Source organism: Delphinapterus leucas, chromosome 15, assembly GCF_059928025.1.
Source record: "Delphinapterus leucas isolate spDelLeu-1000000601 "Yukka" chromosome 15, BTC_Dleu_Yukka2, whole genome shotgun sequence".
NCBI lineage: Eukaryota > Metazoa > Chordata > Mammalia > Artiodactyla > Monodontidae > Delphinapterus > Delphinapterus leucas.
The window spans coordinates 9,113,108-9,136,150 of NC_143143.1; the positions used below are offsets into that span (position 1 = coordinate 9,113,108).

At 45.1% G+C, this 23,043-nt stretch overlaps 1 protein-coding gene across 2 annotated transcripts; it reads left to right on the forward strand.

The window, feature by feature from the left end:
- Positions 1-22,934, forward strand: POM121C (POM121 transmembrane nucleoporin C). Of its 2 annotated transcripts, none has more exons than XR_016387760.1 (13): positions 1-584; positions 1,525-1,740; positions 2,045-2,203; positions 3,813-3,893; positions 5,336-5,507; positions 14,126-14,217; positions 14,867-14,940; positions 15,693-15,817; positions 15,932-16,034; positions 16,283-16,459; positions 17,362-19,038; positions 20,216-20,509; positions 20,698-20,795. XR_016387760.1 is itself a non-coding variant. In XM_022588057.3 (13 exons), the coding sequence occupies exons 1-13, from the start codon at positions 16-18 to the stop codon at positions 20,793-20,795; spliced, it is 3,666 nt and encodes a 1,221-aa protein (XP_022443765.2). In that variant the 5' UTR covers positions 1-15; the 3' UTR covers positions 20,796-22,934. The 2 variants fall into 2 exon arrangements, 1 of the variants encoding a protein (XP_022443765.2); XM_022588057.3 differs by having other exon boundaries at positions 20,216-20,338; positions 20,698-22,934.
- The last annotated feature ends 109 nt before the right edge of the window (positions 22,935-23,043 follow it).

Consider the following 23,043-nt stretch of genomic DNA (forward strand, 5'->3'; position numbering starts at 1 on the left):
CGGCGCGGAGCCGCGATGTCTCCGGCGGCTTCGGCGGCTGGAGGAGGCGACCGACGGCGGCCGTTAGCGAGTGTCAGGGACGGCCGGGGCCGGGGCTGGGGCTGCGGCGGGCCGGCCGGGGCGGCGCTTCTCGTCCTGTCGCTGCTCGGCCTCGTGCTGTACCTGGTGCCGGCGGCGGCTGCGCTGGCCTGGCTGGCTGTGGGGGCTACCGCGGCCTGGTGGGGACTGAGCCGCGAGCCCCGGGGTTCGCGCGCCTTCTCGCCGGTTCGGAACGCCAGGCGTCAGCGAACACTGCTCGCCTCGCCTCCGGCCAAGTCGGCAGTAAACGGAAATCTTCTAGAGCCGCGGAGCCTGCTAGAAGGACCCGACCCCGCTGAACTGCTCCTCTTGGGCAGTTACCTGGGCAAGCCAGGCCCCCCGCAGCCTGCCCCCGCCCCGGAGAGCAGGGACCTGCGGGAGAGGCCGGGCCGACGCCCACCCGCCCGCACCGCGCCGCCCGCTCAGTCGGCGCATCCCCGTGGCGTTCAAGTTCACCCCTTCCTCCCCACTCCTCTCCTCCGATCCTCTAGGAGGCCTTCCCACCGGTAAGATAACCCTGATCTTTCCCATACTCTTCTCTCTGTCGACGGGCTTTGAATTAGGGACTTGACTTTCAAATCCGATTTTCTTTTTCATTAAGTCCAAAGTGGATTCTGTGTCGTTTTGCCATCTTAAACACCTTGATGCGTGTCAGTCGTCTCCTGCCCCTCTTTACCCTTTGGAATGAGATGTGATGCCACAGCTGTTTCCTTCCTTTTAGTTCTTAAACCTGTCTGAATTTTCATACAGTATAGATTTAGCAGAATACTTGATAAACCATTAAGTATTCCTACTTCTAGTGAAAATGTCTTTATCTTTCGATTGTAGTCATAGAGTATGTTTTGTTAGATTTTTTTTCTTTGGACCACTAAGAGAAATTCTATGGTTAGCCGAGCTCAAAGAGGTGTTCCCAGGAAACACCTCTTTGATTGATAAAACTTGGTAGATAAAGATGATCAAATCAAAGAGACAGTTTCATTTAGTCCCAATAGCTGAGTGATACAAGAGAATACAAAAATTTGGTGAAAATATTAGATTCTTGAAAAGTACATTTATTTGAGAAGATGAATGTTTAGGTGTTAAAAATGTTTAACTTTGAGTGTATGTTACTGATGGATTAGCATAAAAGAGTGAAGCATTCTTGAAAAGTTTCTCCCTACACATCCTAGCACACACTTTTCTTCCATCGTAGTTTACTTGTGTGGGCAAGGTTTTCAATTTCCCTCTCAAATTGTTGAAGTCCATTGTAGGGACAGCTGGTAAGCAGCTGTCACTTTCTGCCCTTAGACAAAATGGGGCAAAGTTGCCATAAAAATACCATGTGTTCTTTGTTGCTTAGAAAGAGGTTTAAACTCTCTGGAAAATATCTGAACCCACGTGGTTCTTTAGTCATTTAAAATTTCTGACATTCCTTTAAGCTTCTTTGGTATCTCCCATTCTTCACAGGGATTGTGGGACTTTATCACACCGTTTTGTAATAACACCTCGAAGAAGATATCCAATTCAACAGACCCAATATTCCTTGCTGGGGGTACTTCCCACAGTATGCTGGAATGGTTACCACAAGAAGACTGTGCTATCTGCTCGTAATTCCAAAATGGTGTGCAGCCCAGTGACAGTGAGGATTGCTCCTCCAGATAGCAAATTGACTCGTTCTCCGATGTGAGTATTGTCGTTGGAAGAATAGACTCCTATTTGTCCACTTTATTCTTTGGTTATTCCTGTGACAAAGCAGAAAAAGAAGTAGCTGCTTATTTGAATGAGAAATCCCAAATTTTAGTAATTGAACCATCTTTTTGTTTTGTTTGCCTTGGATTGTAGCTTTAATTGCAAAGGGCAATTTCTGTGAGTGTATAAATTATACTTTTGCTTGTTGGTTAGCTTCTGATGTCCAGTGACTGAAGTCTGTGCTATATGGCATGGTAATTAAAATATCTTGATGCTGGAATCTTATCTTTCACTGTAGACGAGAGCAAATTATCAACTCAACACTGTCCTCACCATCAACTAGTGCCCCAGACCCATGTGCAAAGGAGACAGTACTGAATGCCCTCAAAGAGAGGAAGAAAAGGACAGTGGAGGAGGAGGACCAAATATTTGCTGATGGCCAGGAAAATAAAAGAAGGTAACAGTCCCAACAGAGTAATAACAGGCCTCTCAGGTGGGCTCCCGGGATTTGTTGAAATATAGATCACTCTCCAGAAGATATAGAGGCCAGCTCCAGTTTGTGACCCTTAGTAGGTCCTGTTCTTTGGCTTTCATGGAAGAGCTTGGTAACAAGGGCTTTAATGCTGTTCATTTCCTAAGACACATGTTAGATAAATTTTGTAATTTACCTTTTCCATAAGTACTAGAGATATGCCAATAACTGTTATCCATGTTAGCCTCATACTTTTGATACAAACGTGTTAACTTTTATTTTCGAGAGAGCATGCTTAAAGTCTTCGCCTCACAATCTCGTGCTGTTTAATTATTTGGGTAACCACCAGCTGCAGTATTGTGATTGTGCTGAGGGCAGTGCTTGGCAAAGAAGAGTGAGGACTAGGGTGTGGTAGACTTACCAGTAATGAGAGTAAAACCAGTTTCATTATGTTGTTTTCAGTAACTTAATGAAAATGGGTGTTAAGGCTTTAACAGGCTGCAAAGGAGTAAGTTAAGGAGTCCAGTCATTTTTCTCATTCAATAAGTTGAGTACCCACTATGTGCCAGAGCCTATTCTAGGTAGAGTGGAGAGAGCTTTGAACAAGACGGAGTCCTCATGGGACTTGTTTGAGGAAAAGAGACCAAAAAATAAGGATAATAAAATAAGCAAGATAATTATCAATTATAAGTGTATAGAGATAAAAAACAGAGTGATATAACAGAGGGTAATGAGAAGGGGGCTTCTTTATATAAGGTGGGCAAAGAAGTGCTCTCTGAGGAGACAGTGGACCCCACATGTAAAATCACTGGCCCCATTACCTAGAGAAGATTGTTCATATCCTATAGGTTCAAAATTGGTCAGCTTTGATACTGTAGGTGACAAAATTGAGTAGGGAAATGTTAATCAGTGCAAGTGTATGTATGTAACGGGAAGATCACGTCATCATGACTAGAGATAGGATTGACAAGTGAGCAATTTGAGCTAATGTCAACTAAGTAGGAGTGGCAGGGGGTGGGGAGGTGTGGAGGTGGGAGAAGGAATAACTATTTTTAAGGTGCAGATAGGTTTCTCATGTTCTGCAGGGTGGTAATTTTGCTTGACCCCAATGAGCCTATAACTGAGGATTCTGTACTATCTTTCCCATGATGGGAATAAGCAATGATTCTGTGCACCATGCATAGGCCCTTCTTGTATGTGATATGTAAAGTTTTTCCTTAATAGACTTGCCATATTAACCTCTAGAGCACTATAGGATGTGTGGGTTAATCCCTAAAGGGTTATTTTTGTTTTCAGTTTGGGGATGGTAGGATGTTAAATTTGTGATTCTGATACTTTGGTGAGAAGTTAGCAAATAATTGATATACCTGAAGAGTTCAAAAGGTCTTGAAGTATTTTCATACTTTTCTTACTGCCTGGACACTGTTAGCATAAATTTACCTTTTGGAATCTTTGGAGTTGAAGCATTCCTCTTCTTGTCTAGCATGGAACCTATGCTCCATAGGAATAGTATAGGGTCCCAAGAATATGGGAATATGATTTAAGGGGAAAGAAAAGTAACTTCATTTAATTGAGAGTTTTTTGATTTGTCTAGGCGCCATGATAGCAGTGGGAGCGGACATTCAGCATTTGAGCCCCTGGTGGCCAACGGAGTCCCTGCTTCTTTTGTGCCTAAGTAAGTGAGCATCCATGGGTGAGATATAGACTGTTTGGAAAAAGGGAATCATCAGAGTTACTGTCCTGTAGACTTCCTTTGCTTTTTTGCATTGTTTTATTAGTTCAGGTTCAGATCTTTGAAGTCAGAGAGGAACATTTTGAGTAACTTGCCACAATAACTATCTTCTAATTCCTTTTAATATTTTTCATTGATGTGGAAAAAACACACTAAGGCTAAGAGGGTTTATAAATACGTTTAATGACCAAGTATATAAACAGAAAGATCACAAGGTTTGTGCAGTGGATAAAATGTAACAATATGAAATTTAAGATAAATATTAAATCTCTACATTTGAGTTTAAATACATTTGAGGAGGAATTGGCTGGGAGGAAAAGTGGCCCAGCAATATGTGTGAAAAGCCTTGTGGTAACGTATATGCTTAATTTGAGTCAGCAGTATGCTATGGCTGCCAAAAAAGCTAATGTGCTCCTAGTCTGTGCTGATAGAAGAACAAAGACTAGAATGAGGCCGGCGAGTGGTAGTCTTGCTCGTCTTAGCTCTTCTCAGATTGTCTGTGGAGTGGGTTTGGTTTGGTGTACTACACTGTAAGCATGTACACGAACTGAAATGCATTCTGAGTGGAGCAGCTAAGATTTTATGGGCTGGTGGTGGGTAAGGCAGTTTTGAAGGGGTATGAATACTAGCCCAGAGGAGAAAAATCTCAAGGAGAATAAGGAAATTTGGATAATGGTCTCCAAACTATGGAAGGACTGTCACATGAAAAAAGAAAACCAGTTTGCTCAGTTTGGCTCCAAATAGTATCCATGGGTCAAAGTTAGAGGAAATACATTTTCATCCAGTATAAGAATAAACTGGTCCGTGGTTGAGTATCATAACAGGGGTTGGATGACTTATTCTACAGGAAAGATGTACAGGGAATTTCTGTTTCATTTGGAAGCTGAGAAAAAGTGGTTGGTTTCTCTTAACTCTGATTTTTTACAAAAACAGTTTTATTGAGGTATAATTGGCGAATAATAAACTGCCTGTTCAAAGTGTACAAGCTGATAAGTTTTGACTTGCATACACCTTGGAAAGCATCACTGCAGTCAAGATAATGAATGTAAACATCACCTCCAAAAGTTTCCCCACGCCCCTTAGTAATGCCTCCCTCCATCCTGTCCACATCTCCAGGTATCTGCTGATCTGTTTCCTGTCACTGTAGATTAGTGTGCATTTTCTAGAATATTATATCAGTGGACTCATATATTTGATTTTTAAAATATTTGGCTTTCTCTTCTTGACTGTCAGATATATTTAGCCAAACTGTTAATAATAAAATTAAGAGCATTATGCTCTTTTATTAAGTTTTTTTTTTTTAAGGAAGATTTTGTGTCCATGGACAAAGCCTTAAAAGAATGTCTTTAATAATACATCTAACTATCTTTTCCCCTTTTTATTAGGCCTGGGTCTCTGAAGAGAGGTCTCAATTCCCAGAGCTCAGATGATCACTCGAATAAGAGATCGCGCACCTCTTCTATGAGCTCCTTGACAAGCACATACACAGGTGGCATCCCTAGCTCCAGCCGCAATGCCATTGCCAGTTCTTACAGTTCTACTCGAGGTCTCTCTCAGGTACATTTGTCTTGCGCTGTGGGAGAAATGGGTTCCTAGCATTAATTAATCGATCAGCCAGTGTTTACTACCTGGTAGTTACTACCTGGTTATCTGTAGATATCTTCTATCTGTCAGATATTGGGATTACCACTAACAGAAGATACAAACCCTTGAGTGATAACTATAGACCAGTGGAACAGAATAGAAAGCCCAAAAAGTAAAGCATTCATATGTGGAAACCTGATACAAGACAAATGGGCAAAGGACGAATAATTCAGTAAATGATATTAATTTAATCAAAAGGTAGATTGACTCCAGATTGCATTGGATCATAAAAGAAATTTATCCTATAGGCATTGAGAATTTAATGAAAGTTTTAAAAATATGAAGTGGTTGGGGCTTCCCTGGTGGCGCAGTGGTTGAGCGTCCGCCTGCCGATGCAGGGGATGCGGGTTCGTGCCCTGTTTCGGGAAGATCCCACATGCCGCGGAGCGGCGGGGCCCGTGAGCCATGGCCGCTGAGCCTGCGCGTCCGGAGCCTGTGCTCCGCAACGGGAGAGGCCACAGCAGTGAGAGGCCCGCGTACCGCAAAAAAAAAAAAAAAAAGAAGTGGTTGTAATTCTTTTTTAGAAAGAGAATGTAGTATCGCCTAGGGAACAGAGCAAGCTTTGCTACCAGACAGATGTGGGTTCCAGTTTGGCTCTGACACCTAGTAGCTCTGGGGCCTTGGGCAAGTAAATCACTAAACTCTCTTTGTCTCATTTCTAAATCATTGTTGTAAAGACTGAAGGTAGTGTTTGAAAAGCACCCATTACAGTGCCTGTTAATAAGTGGGTACCCAATATATTGTAGCTAGGAAAAAATAAAGCATGTGTGGAGGAAGATTTTCAAGGGGAGAAAAATTTTGAGATAAGTTAATCAATCCAGAAGGCTCTTACAGTAATATAAATGAAAGATGAGTGTGATAGGTGAGGAATAGTATTTAATTTGTGTCTCTTATGAGTGAGTTTGAGCAGCTTTTCATACACAGTACTAGAGAAACATATTCCAAATGAACTAAAGATTTAAATGTAAAATAGAAACCATAAAAATAAATGTTTGCAAAAGCAGGCTTCTCGGAATTCCCTGGTGGTCCAGTGGTTAGGACTCGGCGCTTTCACTGCCGGGGGCCCTGGTTTGGATCCCTGGTGGGGAAACTTAGGTCTCACAAGTGGGAGCATCAGTTGGTACAGTTCCCTAGAGGGCGGTGTGGCCATTGTTATTAGCATTAGAGATGCACATGCCCTTTGGTCCAGCAGGTTTACTTTTAGGAATTAACCCTACACATATACTCAAAGACATATACAAGGATGTTGATTGTAGCATTATTTTTGCAGAAGCTTGGAAACAATGTAAACATACCTTTTTAAGGGGCTGGTTGAATGACTTACATTATTTCCATAAGTTGAAATACTGTGTAACTGTTAAAAACAGTAAGGCAGCTTTAATAGGCACTGATGTGAATGAGCTCAAAATATTATATTTAAAAAGCATGGTGCAGAACTGTGTGTATAGTGTCCTCTATTCATGCTGCTGGTTTCTTTAATCTTTTGATGTGCATAGAATAATGTTGACAGGATATATTAGAAACTGTAATAACTATTGGATAGGAAGGAAACTTTTTACTGAATTCTTGTTGGAATTTGTAACATGTGCTACAATATTACCTTTCCTGGTTTCAGAATTTTTTTTAAGTATAAATAACCGTTAAGTAAAAATTCCCCTGTCCTGGCTATCTCAGTGTCCATCCCATAGGCACCTATTGTTAACATTCCTACTATGTATGTAAACACAGATGATACACAAGATTTCTGGTCTGTTTAACAAAATGGAATCATAGCATATATGGTTTTTCTACATCTTTTTTAATCATATATTGCATAGCATTCCATGTCATGTAATCTATCTAACGGCTGTTTTAAAATTAGAGTATAATGTGCAGAAAAACAAATATAGATGTACAGCTCCATGTAACCACCACCCAGGTCAAGTAATAAATCATTTTCAACATGCAGAAGCCCCTCTCATACCCACTCACAGTCAGTACTTCTTCCCTTTTTCCTTCCTCAATATTAGCATCATATATAGTTTTCCCTGTTTTTGAATTTTATATAAATGGAAACAGAATATGCTTTCTTCTGTGTTTGGCTTCTTTCATTCAACATTTTACTTGTGAGATTCATTCATGTTGTTGCATGTGGTCATAGGTCTTTCATTTTCATTGCTGAATACTGTTCCATTATATGAATATACCACAATTAATTTATCCATTCTACCATTGGACATTTGAGTTTCTCGTTGGGAGCTGTTATGCATAATGCTGCTATGGACATTCTTATGTAAGTTTTTTTTTTTAATTTAAGCATAGTTGATTTACAATGTTGTGTTAATTACTGCTACACAGCAAAGTGATGATTATACATAATATACATCCTTTTTTTAAAAAATTCTTTTTTGTTATGGTTTATCATAGAATATTGAATATAGTTCTCTGTGCTATACAGTAGGATCTTGTTGTTTATTCATCCTGTATATAAAAGCTTCCATCTGCTAACCCCAACCTCCCACTCCATCCCTCCCCCAACCTCCTCCCCCTTGGCAACCACCAGTCTGTTCTCTGTTTGTGATTCTGTTTCTGTTTCATGGATAGGTTCATTTGTGTCATATTTTAGATTCCACATGTAAGTGGTATCATATGGTATTTGTCTTTCTGACTTCACTTAGTATGATAATCTCTCATTGCATCCATGTTGCTGCAAATGGTATTATTTCGTTCTTTTTTATGGTTGAGTAGTGTTCCACTGTATATATGTACCACATCTTCTTTATCCATTCATCTGTTGATGGACATTTAGGTTGTTTCCATGTCTTGGCTGTTGTGAATAGTGCTGCTTTGTATAAGTCTTTTTTTTTCCCTGTACTGCACAGTTTGTGGGATCTTAGTTTCCCGACCAGGAATCGAACCTGTGCCTCCTGCACTGGAAGTGCAGAGTCCTAACCACTGGACCACCAGTGGTCTAGGGTTATTCCCTGTATAATTCTTTCTAAGGTGATGTTTCAGTTGATTCTCCTACCAGCGCAGTATGAGATTTTGTTCCTGTGTTTATACATCTTCACTAACACTTGGTGTTGCCTGTCTCTTTTAATTACCCATTCCAGTGAGTGTGAAGTAGTATTTCATTGTGGTCTTAATTTGTATTTCTCTGATTAATAATGAAATAGAGATATCAACTGTTCATTGACCATTTGTATGTCCTTTTTTATGAAGGGCCTGTTCAAGTTTCTTGGCTCTTTTCTATTAGATTGTCTGTCTTTTTCTTACTGATTTTTGTAAGGTCTTTATATATTCTAGATACAAGGTCTCTGTGAATTATATGTGTTGCAGCAAGTAAGTGTCCAACTCTGTGGCTCACCGTTTCATCCTTTTCACTTATGGTTAGTGTATTTTGGGTACTGTTGAGGAAGTCTTTGCCTGCCTAAGGTCATGATGATATTGTCTTATGCTACCTTCTAGAAGCTTTATTATTTTTCCTTTTTAAATTTAGATCTATAATCCTCTTGAAATTGGTTTTTTTGGTTTTTTTTTTGCGGTACGCGGGCCTCTCACTGCTGTGGCCTCTCCCGTTGCGGAGCACAGGCTCCGGACGCGCAGGCTCAGCGGCCATGGCTCACGGGCCCCGCCGCTCCGCGGCATGTGGGATCTTCCCGGACCAGGGCACGAACCCGCATCCCCTGCACCGGCAGGCGGACTCTCAGCCACTGCGCCACCAGGGAAGCCCTTGAAATTGATTTTTATGTGTGATGTAAGGTAGGGATCAAAATTAGTATTTTTCCATCTAAATATCTATTTGACTCAGCAACGTTTATTGAAAGGCCCGTCCTTTTCCTATTGCTCTGCAGCATCACCTTTGTTATAATTTGTGTCAGTATATCTGTAGATCCATTTCTGTTGATAGATTCTGTTTTGTTGCACTGGTCTGTTTTTCTGCCCCGTGCCACACAGTCTTTAAGTTTTGATATCTAGTAGAGTAAGTCATCCAACTTTCTCATTTCTCTCATTCCTCTTCAGAATTGTCTTGGATCTTGGCCCTTTGCATTTCTATATAATTTTATCATCTTGTCAATTTCCATACCAAAAACTTTGCTAAGATATTGATTGGGATTGCCTTTAATCTACCAGTTATTTTGGAGAGAGTTGACATTTACAATATTGAATCTTCCAGTCCATGCACATGGGGTAGTCTTCAGTTATTTACATCATCTTTAACTTACCTGTGCAGTGGTTTTACATATTTTTTATTACATTTATTCCTAGGTACATGTTTTTGATGCTATTATAAATAGCATATTAGAAATTTGTTACTGATATATAGTAATACAACTGATTTTTGTATTCAGAAAATTTGCTAAATTCTGAATATTCATCTGTATATTCTTTAGGATTTTTGTATGTACATCATGTTGTCTACAATAATAACAGTTTTTTTCTTTTTAATTCTAGTATTGTTTTTTCTTTTTAGTTTTTTAGAAATTAATTTTTAAATTTTATTTATTTTTGGCTGTGTTGGGTCTTTGTCGCTGCATGCGGGCTTTCTCTAGTTGCTGCGAGTGGGGGCTACTCCGTTTTGGTACACGGGCTTCTCATTGCGTTGGTTTTTCTTGTTGCGGAGCACGGGCTCTAGGCACGTGGGCTTCAGTAGTTGTAGCACTCAGGCTCAGTAGTTGTGGCTCGCGGGCTCTAGAGCGCAGGCTCAGTAGTTGTGGCGCACAGGCTTAGTTACTCCACGGCATGTGGTATCTTCCTGGACCAGGGCCAGGGCTGTCACCCATGTACCCTGCATTGGCAGGCAGATTCTTAACCACTGCGCCACCAGGGAAGTCCTTGAATATTATCTTCTTACATACTTCTTTGTTCTTTTGTTTTACTGTCAGACATTGGAGGGGTGGGGGGACAATGACTTGAAGCTCTGAATGATAGTATCTTCCTCCAAAGAGGTCTGTCTTTTGCCTCTGGCAGGCAGCTAGGATTGGGACAGATTACCCCTGTACAGTTGGAATTGACATGATTCTGAGTTGGTTGTCAGTTCTTGTGAGGGCTGGTTTATTTCTGATTTGCCCTGTACCCTACTGTGTAGCCTTTGGGATTCGAACCAAAAGCCTAAGGTGTATATTAGGGCCCCTCTACTTTGCAAAGCCCTGAATTCCGGTTTTTGTCTTCCCAGCCCTACAGGGCTGCCGAAAGCTTTTCTCAGCCTCTCAACTGCAGCTTTTACTTTTGGAAGGAGCAGTCGCCCTGAGGCTCCTCACCTGCTGGCTCCTCTCCTCTGTCTTACCTCCACAGTGTCTCACTGCCTTGGTAGCTCTCCATACCACCACACCTTCAAACATATGTATTTTATATTTTCTTCAGCATTTTTTGTTTGTCCTCCACAGCAGGGTTGGTCTGAAACAACGTAGTCAATATGTAATAACTCATAATGGAAAAGAATCTGAAAAAGAATGTGTACACACACATATGTATGTATAACTGAATCACTTTGCTATACACCTGAAACATTATAAATCAACTATATATCAATAAAAACTAAATAAATGGTGCTTATGCATTAAAAAACAAACAAACAAACAAACCCATAGCCTGAAACATGGTCAGATTTTGTTTTAAAGCACCCTCACCCCTGGTAGAGCCTGTGATGTCACTACGGCAAGTAATATACTCACTGACACTAATAGCTTCTGGATGTTTTATTGCAAGTAGTTACCAGTCCCCTGTTTGTGTGTGATATTTGAATATATAATGCTGTCAGAAGGAGAAGTTCTAGAACGGAGAGCATAGTGTACTTTCAATTTTGATCATAATTGTCTTTGAAATGGTCCATGGCATGAGTTATTTTAAATTATCAGGAAAGTAAGGGAGTCTTTGGAAGCGGAGATTAGAGTAATATGAAAGTTCTTTATGTTGAAACTTCTCTTTCAAAGAAATGTGTACTGAAGCAGTAAACATCCCCAGTAGTCAACAGAGATGACAGCCCTTCTATTTGGTGCAAGTGGTAGTAGAGATATTTGACTTAATTGTATTTTTCCAGAGGAGCAGTAGTATATACCCAACCCACAGCTACCCAAACTAGAAGTTCTAACTTTGATATTATAAAATCATTACAAATATTAGACTGGTGCCAATTAGAGAAAGTGAACTGTCCTTAGATCTTGTTGTGCGTGACATTGATATCTTCGTAAGTCTTATATAAGACTTGTCATTTTCCAAAGTAGGAATAGTAACCCTGGCCTTCAAAACCTCAAAACCCTAGCTTGCATTTCTGACCCTGTCCCTTATTATTCCTTTACATATACCCTATATTTAAGTCAAAGCAGCATATTTGTTATCTTGTAAGAGCACCTAATTCCTTCCTGCTTTGTTGCCTTTTCTTGTCCTGTTCTCCATCCGGAATCATGTGTCCATCCTACTGCAAGCCTATAAAGTTTGTCTTTCTTCAGGTGTTTTTGTCAGATTATGAAGGACCATCACAAATGTCACCTTCATCCTTTATTATTCTTCTAACCGAACTCTGCATAATCTCTCTCTTCTTGGACTCCTTTTTAGAGACTTCATTCATCTCTTGTCTATTATAGTCAATTTGTGTACCATCCTATCTCTTTTCTAGATTGTAAATTTCTTGATGATGGGAATGGTCTTGCTTGTACTCTTTGTAAAGTATAAAGGATAGTACCTTTATGAAATAGGAACTTGACAAAAATTGAATTACAGTGCAGAACTAAATTGACTGCTGGATACATAGATTGACTGTTTCTTTTTATGACTTGCCTTGGTATAGCCTTTGCCCACTTTTCATTTGATATGTTTATTATGTTTATATGGAATTGCAAGACTTTCACTTTTACATGTTAAGGATATTAACTTATCACTTTAGTTGAATATATCTACCTTTTAATTTTGTTTCTAGTTATGTTTTTATTTCATTTTGGAGTGTTTTTGTTTCCTGTCCACATACATTTTATTTCTAGTTTATGGAAACATTACTGTGGTTGAAAATTCAGATGGTACAGAGTATATAGTAAAGTCTCCTTCCCACATGGAGACATTTTTATTTAGAGAGGTTCTTAGTTGTCCTATGACAGTCCGTCAGTTTTCTTTCCTTTGTTTCTGGAATAGAAAGTCTTTTCCCTACCCCAAGTTATTTAAGAGCTCATTTGGTTTTTTTAAATAGTTCTTTATGACACCTGGATTGTATGTGTGTATAGTCTATGAAGTAGAGATAGAACATTTTCCTCCTAATTGTTGAACCAGGTTGTCTTCCACCCTGGCTAAAGGTTAGAATCACCTTTGGCACTTCGTTAAAAATACAGGTGTGAGGCCTAAGCACTTGTTGTTTTTTCAGGTGGCTGTCCTTTCTCGTTATTTACCTGAGCATAACGTAAAAAACTACTACTGATTTCAGCTTTTTCCTCAAGCTTATTCTGAGTCTCGGTTTCCTGACATTAGTCTTATGGAACTACTCTACTGCTTTACCACCTGTCTTTGATTTAAAACCCTCTTTACCTTTTAAAAATTTTTGTGAAGTATTGTTGCCTCCCTGTTTGTGCTTATATGATACAATTTTACTGAGTAAGAAATCACTAGAAGCTTCTCAATAGGAAAATTGCTTATGGTGATAGTTCAGTATCTTTGTAAATAGGCCAGAGACAGTGAACCTATTTGCAGAGAGCTTGCTCTTTGTCAAGTACTTTGCTGCTAGGCCCCTTCGAAGGAGGCAGAGATGAAAACAGACTACCTTTGCTATCAGGGGACTCCACTTGGTGAAGAGACAGATGCATGGATAATTATAACGATAAATACCACTGATGCTGCAAAAGTCATAGATGTCATGATCGTATATATGTGTGTGTGTGTGTATATATATATATATATTTTTTTTTTTTTTTTTTTTTTTTTTTGCGGTACGCGGTCCTCTCACCACCGCGGCCCCTCCCGTTGCAGAGCACAGGCTCTGGACGCGCAGGCCCAGCGGCCATGGCCCATGGGCCCAGCTGCTCCGCAGCATGTGGGATCCTCCCGGACCGGGGCACGAACCCGTGTCCCCTGCATCGGCAGGCGGACTCTCAACCACTGCGCCACCAGGGAAGCCCCATGATCGCATATTTTTAAAAAATAAAGTTAATAAAGTAAAACTGAAAATTTAATGAGAGCAAAACTAAATTAGTTTATTAGCTTATCTTCATTGGAACAGTTTAATTTACTTTTATCATTTCCACAGACAATATAGAGTAAACGTGTATGCACGTCATAGCTCTAAAACATTACTGAATGTGACAGTCCCCTTTTTAATATACGCCAAAAGTACATTCATTCCTTCTACATTTATTAGTTAGCGTTCCGTTAGTTTTTCAGGCTTTTTCTCCTGTAGTTAATACTGGCAATTGACTTTCTTTTCAGGAGCCTTCCTTCACAAAGAAATATTTTTTTAGTTACCTAAAAGGAGATTTTATATGCAGTGATGAATAGAACCACAGCATTATATTGAAGGTCAGATGATAAACTATCAACTAGGGTCAGTCACGTTATTTGTGTTTGCCTTTTAGCTGTGGAAGAGGAGTGGACCCGGTTCATCTCCCTTCTCTAGCCCAGCCTCATCCCGCTCCCAGACACCAGAGCGGCCAGCGAAGAAAATAAGGTACTCCATTATTGTTTGCTGCGTGGATTACTGAGCGGTCAGGAAAAGAGGGACGTTTACTTGGCTGTTAGGCTTTCTGCAACTCTGATTTGGAGGATCAAAGAAATTAACATCTAGAGGACAGGGAAGGACCCGCCTGAATCGCTCTCATCTCTTACAGTTCTTTTGTACCAACTGTAGAGGCCTCTGGCTCTCTTCCTCACACTGTAGCGTGAGTGACAGGGGTGCAAGAGTAGAGGCCACACAGAATAGAATGAACAGAGCGAACGATGTCATCGGGCAGCAGACTTCCATGTTTTTGACTCCAGCTGACCTTCTAGGTACCTACAGTCAAGTTGAATGTCATTCTGTTAGGGATCAGATCTGTGACTAGAACTTTCAGGGACTTGGTGGGTTGTAAGTAAGGTTTTGAAGATCACTGATTTGTGCTTGTTGTAAGACAAAGGTTTCTCCTTGGTTTCCATGAACTGACTCCATTCTTTTCTGTTGGAATTTTCTTTTGACTTCTTTTATTTTTTCTCCTGGCATACTGAGGTCTTATATCATGGTTGTTCTAGACCAGTTGTTAGGTAAGCAGGTACAAGAAGTTATCCAGTACTTTTTGTCAGCAAGTCTTCCTTAAACTTAATTCTGCCTTTTCCTCCTACAGAGAAGAGGAGCTTTCTCATCATTCTAGTTCTTCAACTCCATTAGTAACAGACAAGGAGTCCCAGGGAGAAAAGGGTAAGTTGATGAATGCACTAGAGTGGCTTTTGGTGGTGGAAGTGTTGAGCATTGCCTTGTGGACGGCCTGTTAGATACAGAGACAGGAGTTTCTGTCCTTCAGAAATTTATAGTCAGGTAAGGGAGAAAGGTGACACAGACAGGTACAGTATAACGTGTGGTAACGGTGGGCTACAGATAAGCTTAGGTTGAGGTATCTGTGACCAATCCAGATAATTATTGTCCAGCAAGCAGTTGTATACCTGCATTTGGAGCAATTCTGCCTTTATATCCTCTTGACTATATAATCTTTTTTTTTTTTTTTTTTTTTTTTTGTGCGGTACGCGGGCCTCCCAACCACTGCGCCACAAGGGAAGCCCTTGACTATATAATCTTTCAGACACCATCCAAGAGCCCAAAATCATGGAAGGTCGAATCTTTCAGAGATACCCATTGAAAACTCAATGTTAAAAACGGGATAGGGCTTCCCTGTTGGCACAGTGGTTGAGAGTCCGCCTGCCGATGCAGGGGACACGGGTTCGTGCCCCGGTCCGGGAGGATCCCACATGCCACGGAGCAGCTGGGCCTGTGAGCCATGGCTGCTGGGCCTGCACGTCCAGAGCCTGTGCTCCGCAACAGGAGAGGCCAGAACAGTGAGAGGCCCGCGTACCGCAAAAAAAACAAAACAAAACAAAATTTAAAAAAACAGGATAGACAAACCTATCCATTTCTGGCAGAGAGGAGGAAGAAAACAAGTCTTTCTTTTTTTTTAGTTGCAGATAAAACCACATGTAAGAAACAGAACTCGTGGAATTCCCCATCAACACCTGGCAGCTCTGGGCGGCGTAAACGGAAGGTTCAGTTGCTGCCCTCCAGGCGAGGGGACCAGCTGACCTTGGTATGGTCTTGTCCATCTACCTCTGCCCACCCCCACTTAACTCTGTCTTAGGAAGGCTAAATATAGGATTCTTCCAGTTTCTCCTGATTGACAACTTCTTTTTCTCTTTGGTAGCCTCCACCTCCCCAGCTTGGTTATTCAATCACTGCTGAAGACTTAGACTTGGAAAAGAAAGCTTCTTTACAGTGGTTTAACAAGGTCTTGGAGGATAAGACTGGTAAGGAATGTAGATCAGTTTCACACCCCAGAGAGGGTTTGTTTCCTTTGGTTTTATTTTGGTCTTTCTCATCTAGGAAGTCCATTTGGGTCCTCAGTGGAATCTGGAGAACAGTGAGCATTGAGACTGAAGGGAAGCCTTTCTAAATGAGTTGTCCTGAGGCCCTGAACTCCCCGTGCTCCATGATATGCCACTGGAAAGAATTCCCAAACAAGGGAGGACAATGTCATCTTTTCTTTCTTCCCTAGATGCTGCCTCAAACTCTGTCACTGAGAACCCACCTGCCAGTCAGTCTTCTTTCACTTTTACCCTGCCTGCTGCTGGGACTGCTTCATCCCCAGCCTCCCTCCCAGCCCCAAGCACTAACCCACTGTTGGAGAGCTTGAAGAAGATGCAGAATTCCCCAGGCCTACCATCCCTCCCCGGTGAGTGGGAGAGCTTACTTTAGAGCACGTAATGACATCAGCCTTTGTTTAGATGGAAGTAAAAGCACCATGCCCATCAGTTGCTGGAAATTGCTGTAAAGGTTGAACCTATTCTAACTTCCCAAACCTGAGCTGGTGCAGGCTTAAGAGCTTTAGAAATCTGTAATCAGGACATTTTAGGGAAGGGCTGCGACACTTAAAGCTGGGGAAGGCAGCTTAGCTTTGGTAGTCAAATAGCTCTTGATTTGAAACCCAGTCCCTTAGCTGCTCTGAGCCTTGTTGTTTTCATCTGTAAAATAAGAACAGTGCTCACCTCATGAGGTGTCCCTGAAGTATAAACGGTCACATGGTTAAGGTGTCTTGTCACATGCTTGCTAGACGGCAGGCACAAGGTAATAGGCTTCCAAGGACCTGCTGGCTGTTCCAGCCCCTTGCCTTGGCACTGCATATATACACACTCCTCTACTGCACTTCATCATAGTGTAGAATATATTAGGCATTCAGCCCCTCCCAGGGCTCATGGGCAGAGACCATCTCATTCATGGTCATATGCTCTGTACTTAGTGCCTGGTGGGTGAATGTAATATAGTACATCTTTGTTAGATGAATAAGGTATATCTACATAATTAATTGGACTTGAGTTCAGGTAATTGGATTTTTCTCAGTTTCTACACATTTAACCCCCAACTGGGCCAAGTTTTATCCTCTTCTGTTTTTCTTATGACCTGTGAAGGGTAGAAATTATGAACACTTCTTTGACTTTCAGGAATGAACAGTTTAAAGGCCTGTGGTATAGATTTAGTCATAATTGTTGACTGTTGAATCCCTAGCACTGTGCTAGGCATTGACACTGCGTCATGTTTGAGATATTCCAAATTCACTTTCTCTACTCTTCTTCCCAGAATCTGCTGGCGTGGCAACCACTGTGGCCCATTCGCCTCCAAAGACACCCAGCCCTCTGGCCCCTCTGGGCTCTTCAGAGTCAGCACCCCTTCCAGGCACCTCCGAAGACTCCAAATCCACCACCACTTTCTTGGGGCTGACCCCTGCTTCTTCCCCAGGACCAGTCACTGACGTCAAGTCACCTCCGGACCCTCAGGCTGAGACATCTGCCAAATCCCAAGCCCCATCCGCCCCGTCTCCCAGCCCCAAGCAGAGTATTCTGTTTGGAATGCTGAGCACCCCACCTGTTAACCCTCCTGCCTCTGCGGCCCCTGCTGTGTCTTCAGCATCTCCCATGTTCAAGCCCATTTTTGTGGTCCCACCTAAAAGCGAGAATGAGGGCCCCTTGCCCTCTAGCCCTTCCAAGGTCACAGCCACGGCATCTTCCAGCTCAGCTGTCCCCATGACGACTAGCAGCCCACCCCTCACTTTCAAGCCTATCTTTAGCAACATGGGGCCACCTGCATCTGTGCCCATGTTAACTCCCTTCTCCCTCAAGCAAACGGCTACTCCAGCCACTACCACGAGCGCCCCTCTCTTCAGCGGCCAGGCTGGCGCCACCTCTGCAGTGGTGTCCATGACCACAGCCAGCGCCTCCGCAGACTCTGCTCCGAAGCCCGCGTTCAGCTTCGGTGTGCGCGCCGCAACCAGCACCCCGAGCAGCGTGACTAGCACCACCGCTTCCGCCTCCCAGCCCTTCCTCTTTGGGACTCCCCCTGCTTCCGGTGCCAGCTTCACCCCAGCCGTGGGCCCCATATTCCAATTTGGCAAGCCTCCCGCCATGCCCGCTTCAACAGCAGTCGCCACCTTTGGCCAGTCCCTTCCCGGTGCCGCCCAGACCGCCCCCAGCAGCAGCAGCAGCAGCAGCAGCAGCAGCAGCACAGCCAGCTTTAGTGGCTTTGGCAGCACCCTCACCGCCTCAGCCCCAGTCAGCAGCAGCCAGCCCACGCTGACGTTCAGTAGCGCCACCGCCCCAGCGTTCAACATTCCCTTCGGCTCGAGCGCCAAGCCACCTCCCCCGTCCTACCCAGGAGCCAACCCCCAGCCTGCCTTCGGGGCTGCGGATGGGCAGCAGCAGGGGGCTGCCAAGTCGGCCCTTGTCCCCAGCTTCGGCAGCTCTTTCACTTTTGGAAACTCTGCAGCCCCGGCCCCGACTGCAGCTCCAGCGCCAGCCCCGGCCCAGCCAGCCTTTGGTGGCACCACGCAGTCGGCCTTCAGTGGTCTGAAGGCCACGGCCTCTGCCTTTGGCACCCCTGCCAGCACCCAGCCAGCCTTTGGCGGCACCACAGCTGCCTTCTCCTTCGGTGCAGCCACCACCTCTGGCTTTGGAGCTACAACCCAGACCGCCAGCAGTGGGACCAGTAGCTCAGTGTTCGGCAGCACGACACCATCGCCCTTCACATTTGGGGGACCGGCAGCCCCAGCCGGCGGTGGGGGCTTTGGGATCAGTGCGGCCACCCCAGGCACCAGCTCTGCCTCTGGAGCATTCGGCTTTGGAGCAGGACAAAGTGGGACCACTGGCAGCACGACCCCTTTCGGGGGAGGCTTGAGTCAGAACAGCTTGGGCGCGCCCAGCCAGAGCACACCCTTTGCCTTCAACGTGGCCAGCACGCCGGACAGCAAACCTGTGTTTGGAGGTAAGGTCAGGAGTTGACTTGGTCTGCTGTGCGGCGTCTGCTCTTGGGGAGCTTTACGTTGTGGTAGTGAAGAAACAGGTGTTAAATGTGTAAATAGTGTGTCAGGTAGCAATAAATGTCTTGATAAAAGTATGTGATTAATGACCGTGGAGGGATGCCTTTCTGAGAAAGTAACAAATTTAACCTCTGAGACTGACAAGAAGAGCTTGGGCTGTGGCTGGGGGGAGGTGTGTGTGAGGGCACCGCAGGGCCTGTTGAAAGTGGTCGCTTTGGAGCTGGGGAGAAGATGGGATGGGATCACAGGCAGCTCTGAGGCTGGAAAAGCGTGCTTGTGAAGTTACAGTGAGGCCAGTCGGCACCGTTCTTTTTCCCCAGCGCCGTTCAGTTACGAGATACAGACCTAAAATAGGTGGTAGCCAGCAAGGCCCGCCTGTCGCAACTCACCAAGTAAAGCAGCAGGGGCGGTGGCCCAGAGGTTCTCTGAGGCTGAGGAAAAGCAGGAGCCAGAGTTGCTGCGGTGGCGAGCGGGGAGCCAGTGCAGTGCCTGCAGGGGAGGTGGGAGTGGAGGGAGAGACGGGGGCCAGGCCGGGCCCCAGGAAGCCAGAAAGACGCCCGCCCCAGCCCGGCCCCCCACCCCCACCCCGGGACGAGGAAGAGCTGGGAGAGCAGGCGGCCTTCCCCGCGGGACTGGTGCGGATGGCAGCACTCAGTGAGGGCGGGGTGTTTTCTGGTGGCTGAGTCCCAGTGGGCCCCGGGGGGAGACCAGGGGACCCACCAGGTGGAGGGGAGGAGACCGGTGAACAAGGAGAAGAGGCATAACGCTTCTAGTCCCGGTGGAAGGGAGGTAACTGGGTCAGGCTACAGGTGGCGGTCCACTGATGGTCATCAGCTGCTGTGTCTGGTGGCCAAGGGAATGCAGAGGCCCTACGCCGTAGGTGGTCAGAAGGCAACCTGAGGGGCTTGTCTCCACCGCGGCACAGCTGTTAGCAGGCTGGGAGGCCCACCTGGGGCAACGCGTGTTAAGGCCTCCTTCCAGCGGGCTGAATGGGAGCTAAGGGGCCCTGCGGGGAAGGCCCTGCCGAGAGCAGACCTCCCCACTAGGCTTATAACCCTCTGCTTTGAGGCCCTCTGCTCACCGGCCTGGTCTCTACAGTTCTCTGCTGTCTCTTCATCCTAGGCACCTCCACACCCGCCTTTGGTCAGAACACCCCTGCTCCTGGGGTGGGCGCATCAGGCAGCAGCCTCTCCTTTGGGGCATCCTCAACACCCGCCCAAGGCTTTGTCGGAGTTGGACCTTTCGGTAAGCGGCCAGTCTCCTTGTTGCCAGTGTGACCTGCGTATCTCCTCTCTGAAGATGGGGTGGGGTGGGCTGGCAGCTCCGGCTCTCCGAGGCCCGTCTGGGAGTCCAGCACAAGCCAGGTTTGGAGTTGGGCAGCAGAGATGAGAAGGAGCCAGACTGCTGGGACGCCAGGTAAAAATGCCTTTCTGGGCCTTGCTCCCAGCCTATCTATCTGTGGTCTTGGGATTTTGCCTTTTTAATAAGCCCTCCCCCGGAAGAATTGCTAGAGCTTGGCGAGGCTTTCTCCCAGCATCCGGTGTTCTTTAGAGACTGCTCTCAGGTAGCAGCTACCCTGATGAGATCTTGTTGAATCTTTCCAGGATCGGCGGCCCCCTCCTTTTCCATTGGTGCGGGATCCAAGACCCCAGGGGCTCGACAGCGACTGCAGGCCCGAAGGCAGCACACCCGCAAGAAATAGCCTTTGCCCCGGCCCCCCACACCCCCGCCTCCCTTGCCCAAATCTGGACCTCAGCACCTGCTAGGAAGAGCCTCTGACCCTTCCAGTTCCATAACACAGACCTGCCCCAGACCTCTGGCTTCGGCCACCAGGGAGGTGGTGGCAGCCCCAGGGGCTGTTTCCCTCTTCCAGGAAGCAGAAGCCTCGGGCCTCTCGAGGGAGGAAGGGGAGGCAGGATGTGGCGGGGCAGAAGCCTATTACTACCTTACTTGAACAGTTCCACTGGTGAGGCTGGAGAGAACTAAAGAAACATCTGTACATATTGTCCACTGCCTTCCCTGACTCTCGTTTAGTGTATGAGCTTGGTCAGGCGGCCTCCCTTCCCGCCTTTTCCCTGAGAGCCATCTTTGCTGGAGGGCAGCAGGTAGAGCCCTCACCCACTTGCATCTCTGATATGCACTTGATGGGATTGGGGGATGGATTATCCCTAAAACTTTACCTTGCTTGGCTTGGCTATAAAAAGTGGTTCTCCCCCTCTGGTCCCATTAGGGGACCCTGTTTCCCCATTTCTCGCTGCTTCATCCCTTACTGGTTCCTTGCAGGATCGATTCCATTTAAAATGATCCTGACTCTAGCTTTGCCTTTGGAGACCCCAGCGGGTGCTGCTCCTGCTGTTCCACTTCCTCCTGCCAAGTCCGAGCCGCTGTTTCATCCCCGACCCTCTCTGCCAGTTTGGCCCCTAAAAGCCTGGTGGCTCAAGACTGTTAGTCTGGCAGACCCAGGGGTGATACCTTCCCCAGGAAAGGGAAGCTCCTGGAGCAGGCAGGACGCCCCCGCTGCTTTCAGCTGCCTCCTCGCCCACCGTCCCCATTGGCCTCATTGGGCTCGTCTGCCTCTCCGGGATCGTATGTCTAAAGCCTTGTCCTGTGTTATTTTGTCTGATGCTCAAGTCTATTGCTCTTTGAATCGAGTTTGGAGGAAGAACTGAATTGTATGAGTGGCGGCATGTTGGTAGTGCCGGACTTAACTGTTTCTCAAGTTCCTGGGGCCTCGCTAATTGAATGTGGAAAGTAGCACCACTTATGGCTACAAGTGCCGAGTCCTGAATTTTCAAATGGTGTTTTGACTTTAAGGGCTGGCAGCCCAAGGAGGATGGGTCTGAGGGGAAGCAAAGGCCTCTTCCCTCTGCTGTTTCTTTCCCACCTGCCTAACTTCACCGTAGGCTAGATCACTTGTAGTATCTGTTAGAAAACCTAAATTAACCACATTTTAAAATTGTATCTTACTTCCTCCACCCCTTCCTTCCTTCTTCCTTGGTTCCAAAACCACATACCCCAGGCCCAAAAACCTTGCTGCCATGCCCATCCTCTTTGGGAGAAGTATGAATGCGTGTGTCTAAATTAAAAGGAAAAATATTTAAACATTTTTTAACAAAATAAAAATTTATTTTTGTATTTAAGCTAAATTGCCTTTTAAATTCCTTCAAGCTTGGTTCATTGAGGTGGTTAAGTATAAATGCTATTGACTAGAAATTTAGCTGTATAGTTAAGTTATACCTGTGTGAAGAAGAGGCTCAAATGCTGTCCCAGGCAGCTTTCCTGAGGGACTAGAGCTCCTTCCGGAAACACAAAATGTAATTCTTATTTTATAAATAATGTGATGTAGATGTAACTAGTCCCCCTCCCCTTGGTGAATGAGCGTGAATGTTGTGTGGCAGGGGACTGTGCCTCCCCAGCCCCAAGGAGAGCTCTGTTAGTACTTAACTGTTGTGTGTGGAGCTGAGGAGGGACCCGAGCCTCAGACACCTGCTAGGATCGGAGGGGGTGGGGTGGGGCGTGGGTCTAGAAATCAAGCTTCTGCCTATACCTTACATAAGGTAGCCCCTCTCAGCTTAGTACTCGCAGCTACAGCTAGTTTACCTCAGTTCCACAGGCATGACAGTTGATCCAGGAGCCCCCTGAAGCGGGCGTCCTGGCGCAGCCTGAGTGTGAGCGTGTGAGTGTGGGTGTGGACATGTACGTGCACTGGACAGGGACGGGAGGCTGGGACTTTCCATTACAAATACAGACTGAATTCCTGTGAGTCTAGTTGGAATTTTTAGTATGAACGTGAGATTGTTCTCCTCGCTTATGTCATTAAAAAAAACTGTGATCTATCGTAGACCATGTCCTGCCTTTTATTTATGTGGGAAGCAGTGCATCTCACCAGCAAGAACAGAGCCCAGGGAAAGGACCCACAGCACAGGGATATCCGCTCTTTCCAGCTGGAG

Excerpts from the sequence above, each read along its gene's own strand:
- POM121C (XM_022588057.3), top strand. The coding sequence starts at position 16 with ATGTCTCCGGCGGCTTCGGCGGCTGGAGGAGGCGACCGACGGCGGCCG. Across the intron at positions 5,508-14,125 it reads CTACTCGAGGTCTCTCTCAG|CTGTGGAAGAGGAGTGGACC; the intron begins GTACATTTGTCT and ends TTTGCCTTTTAG. Across the intron at positions 16,460-17,361 it reads AGGCCTACCATCCCTCCCCG|AATCTGCTGGCGTGGCAACC; the intron begins GTGAGTGGGAGA and ends TCTTCTTCCCAG.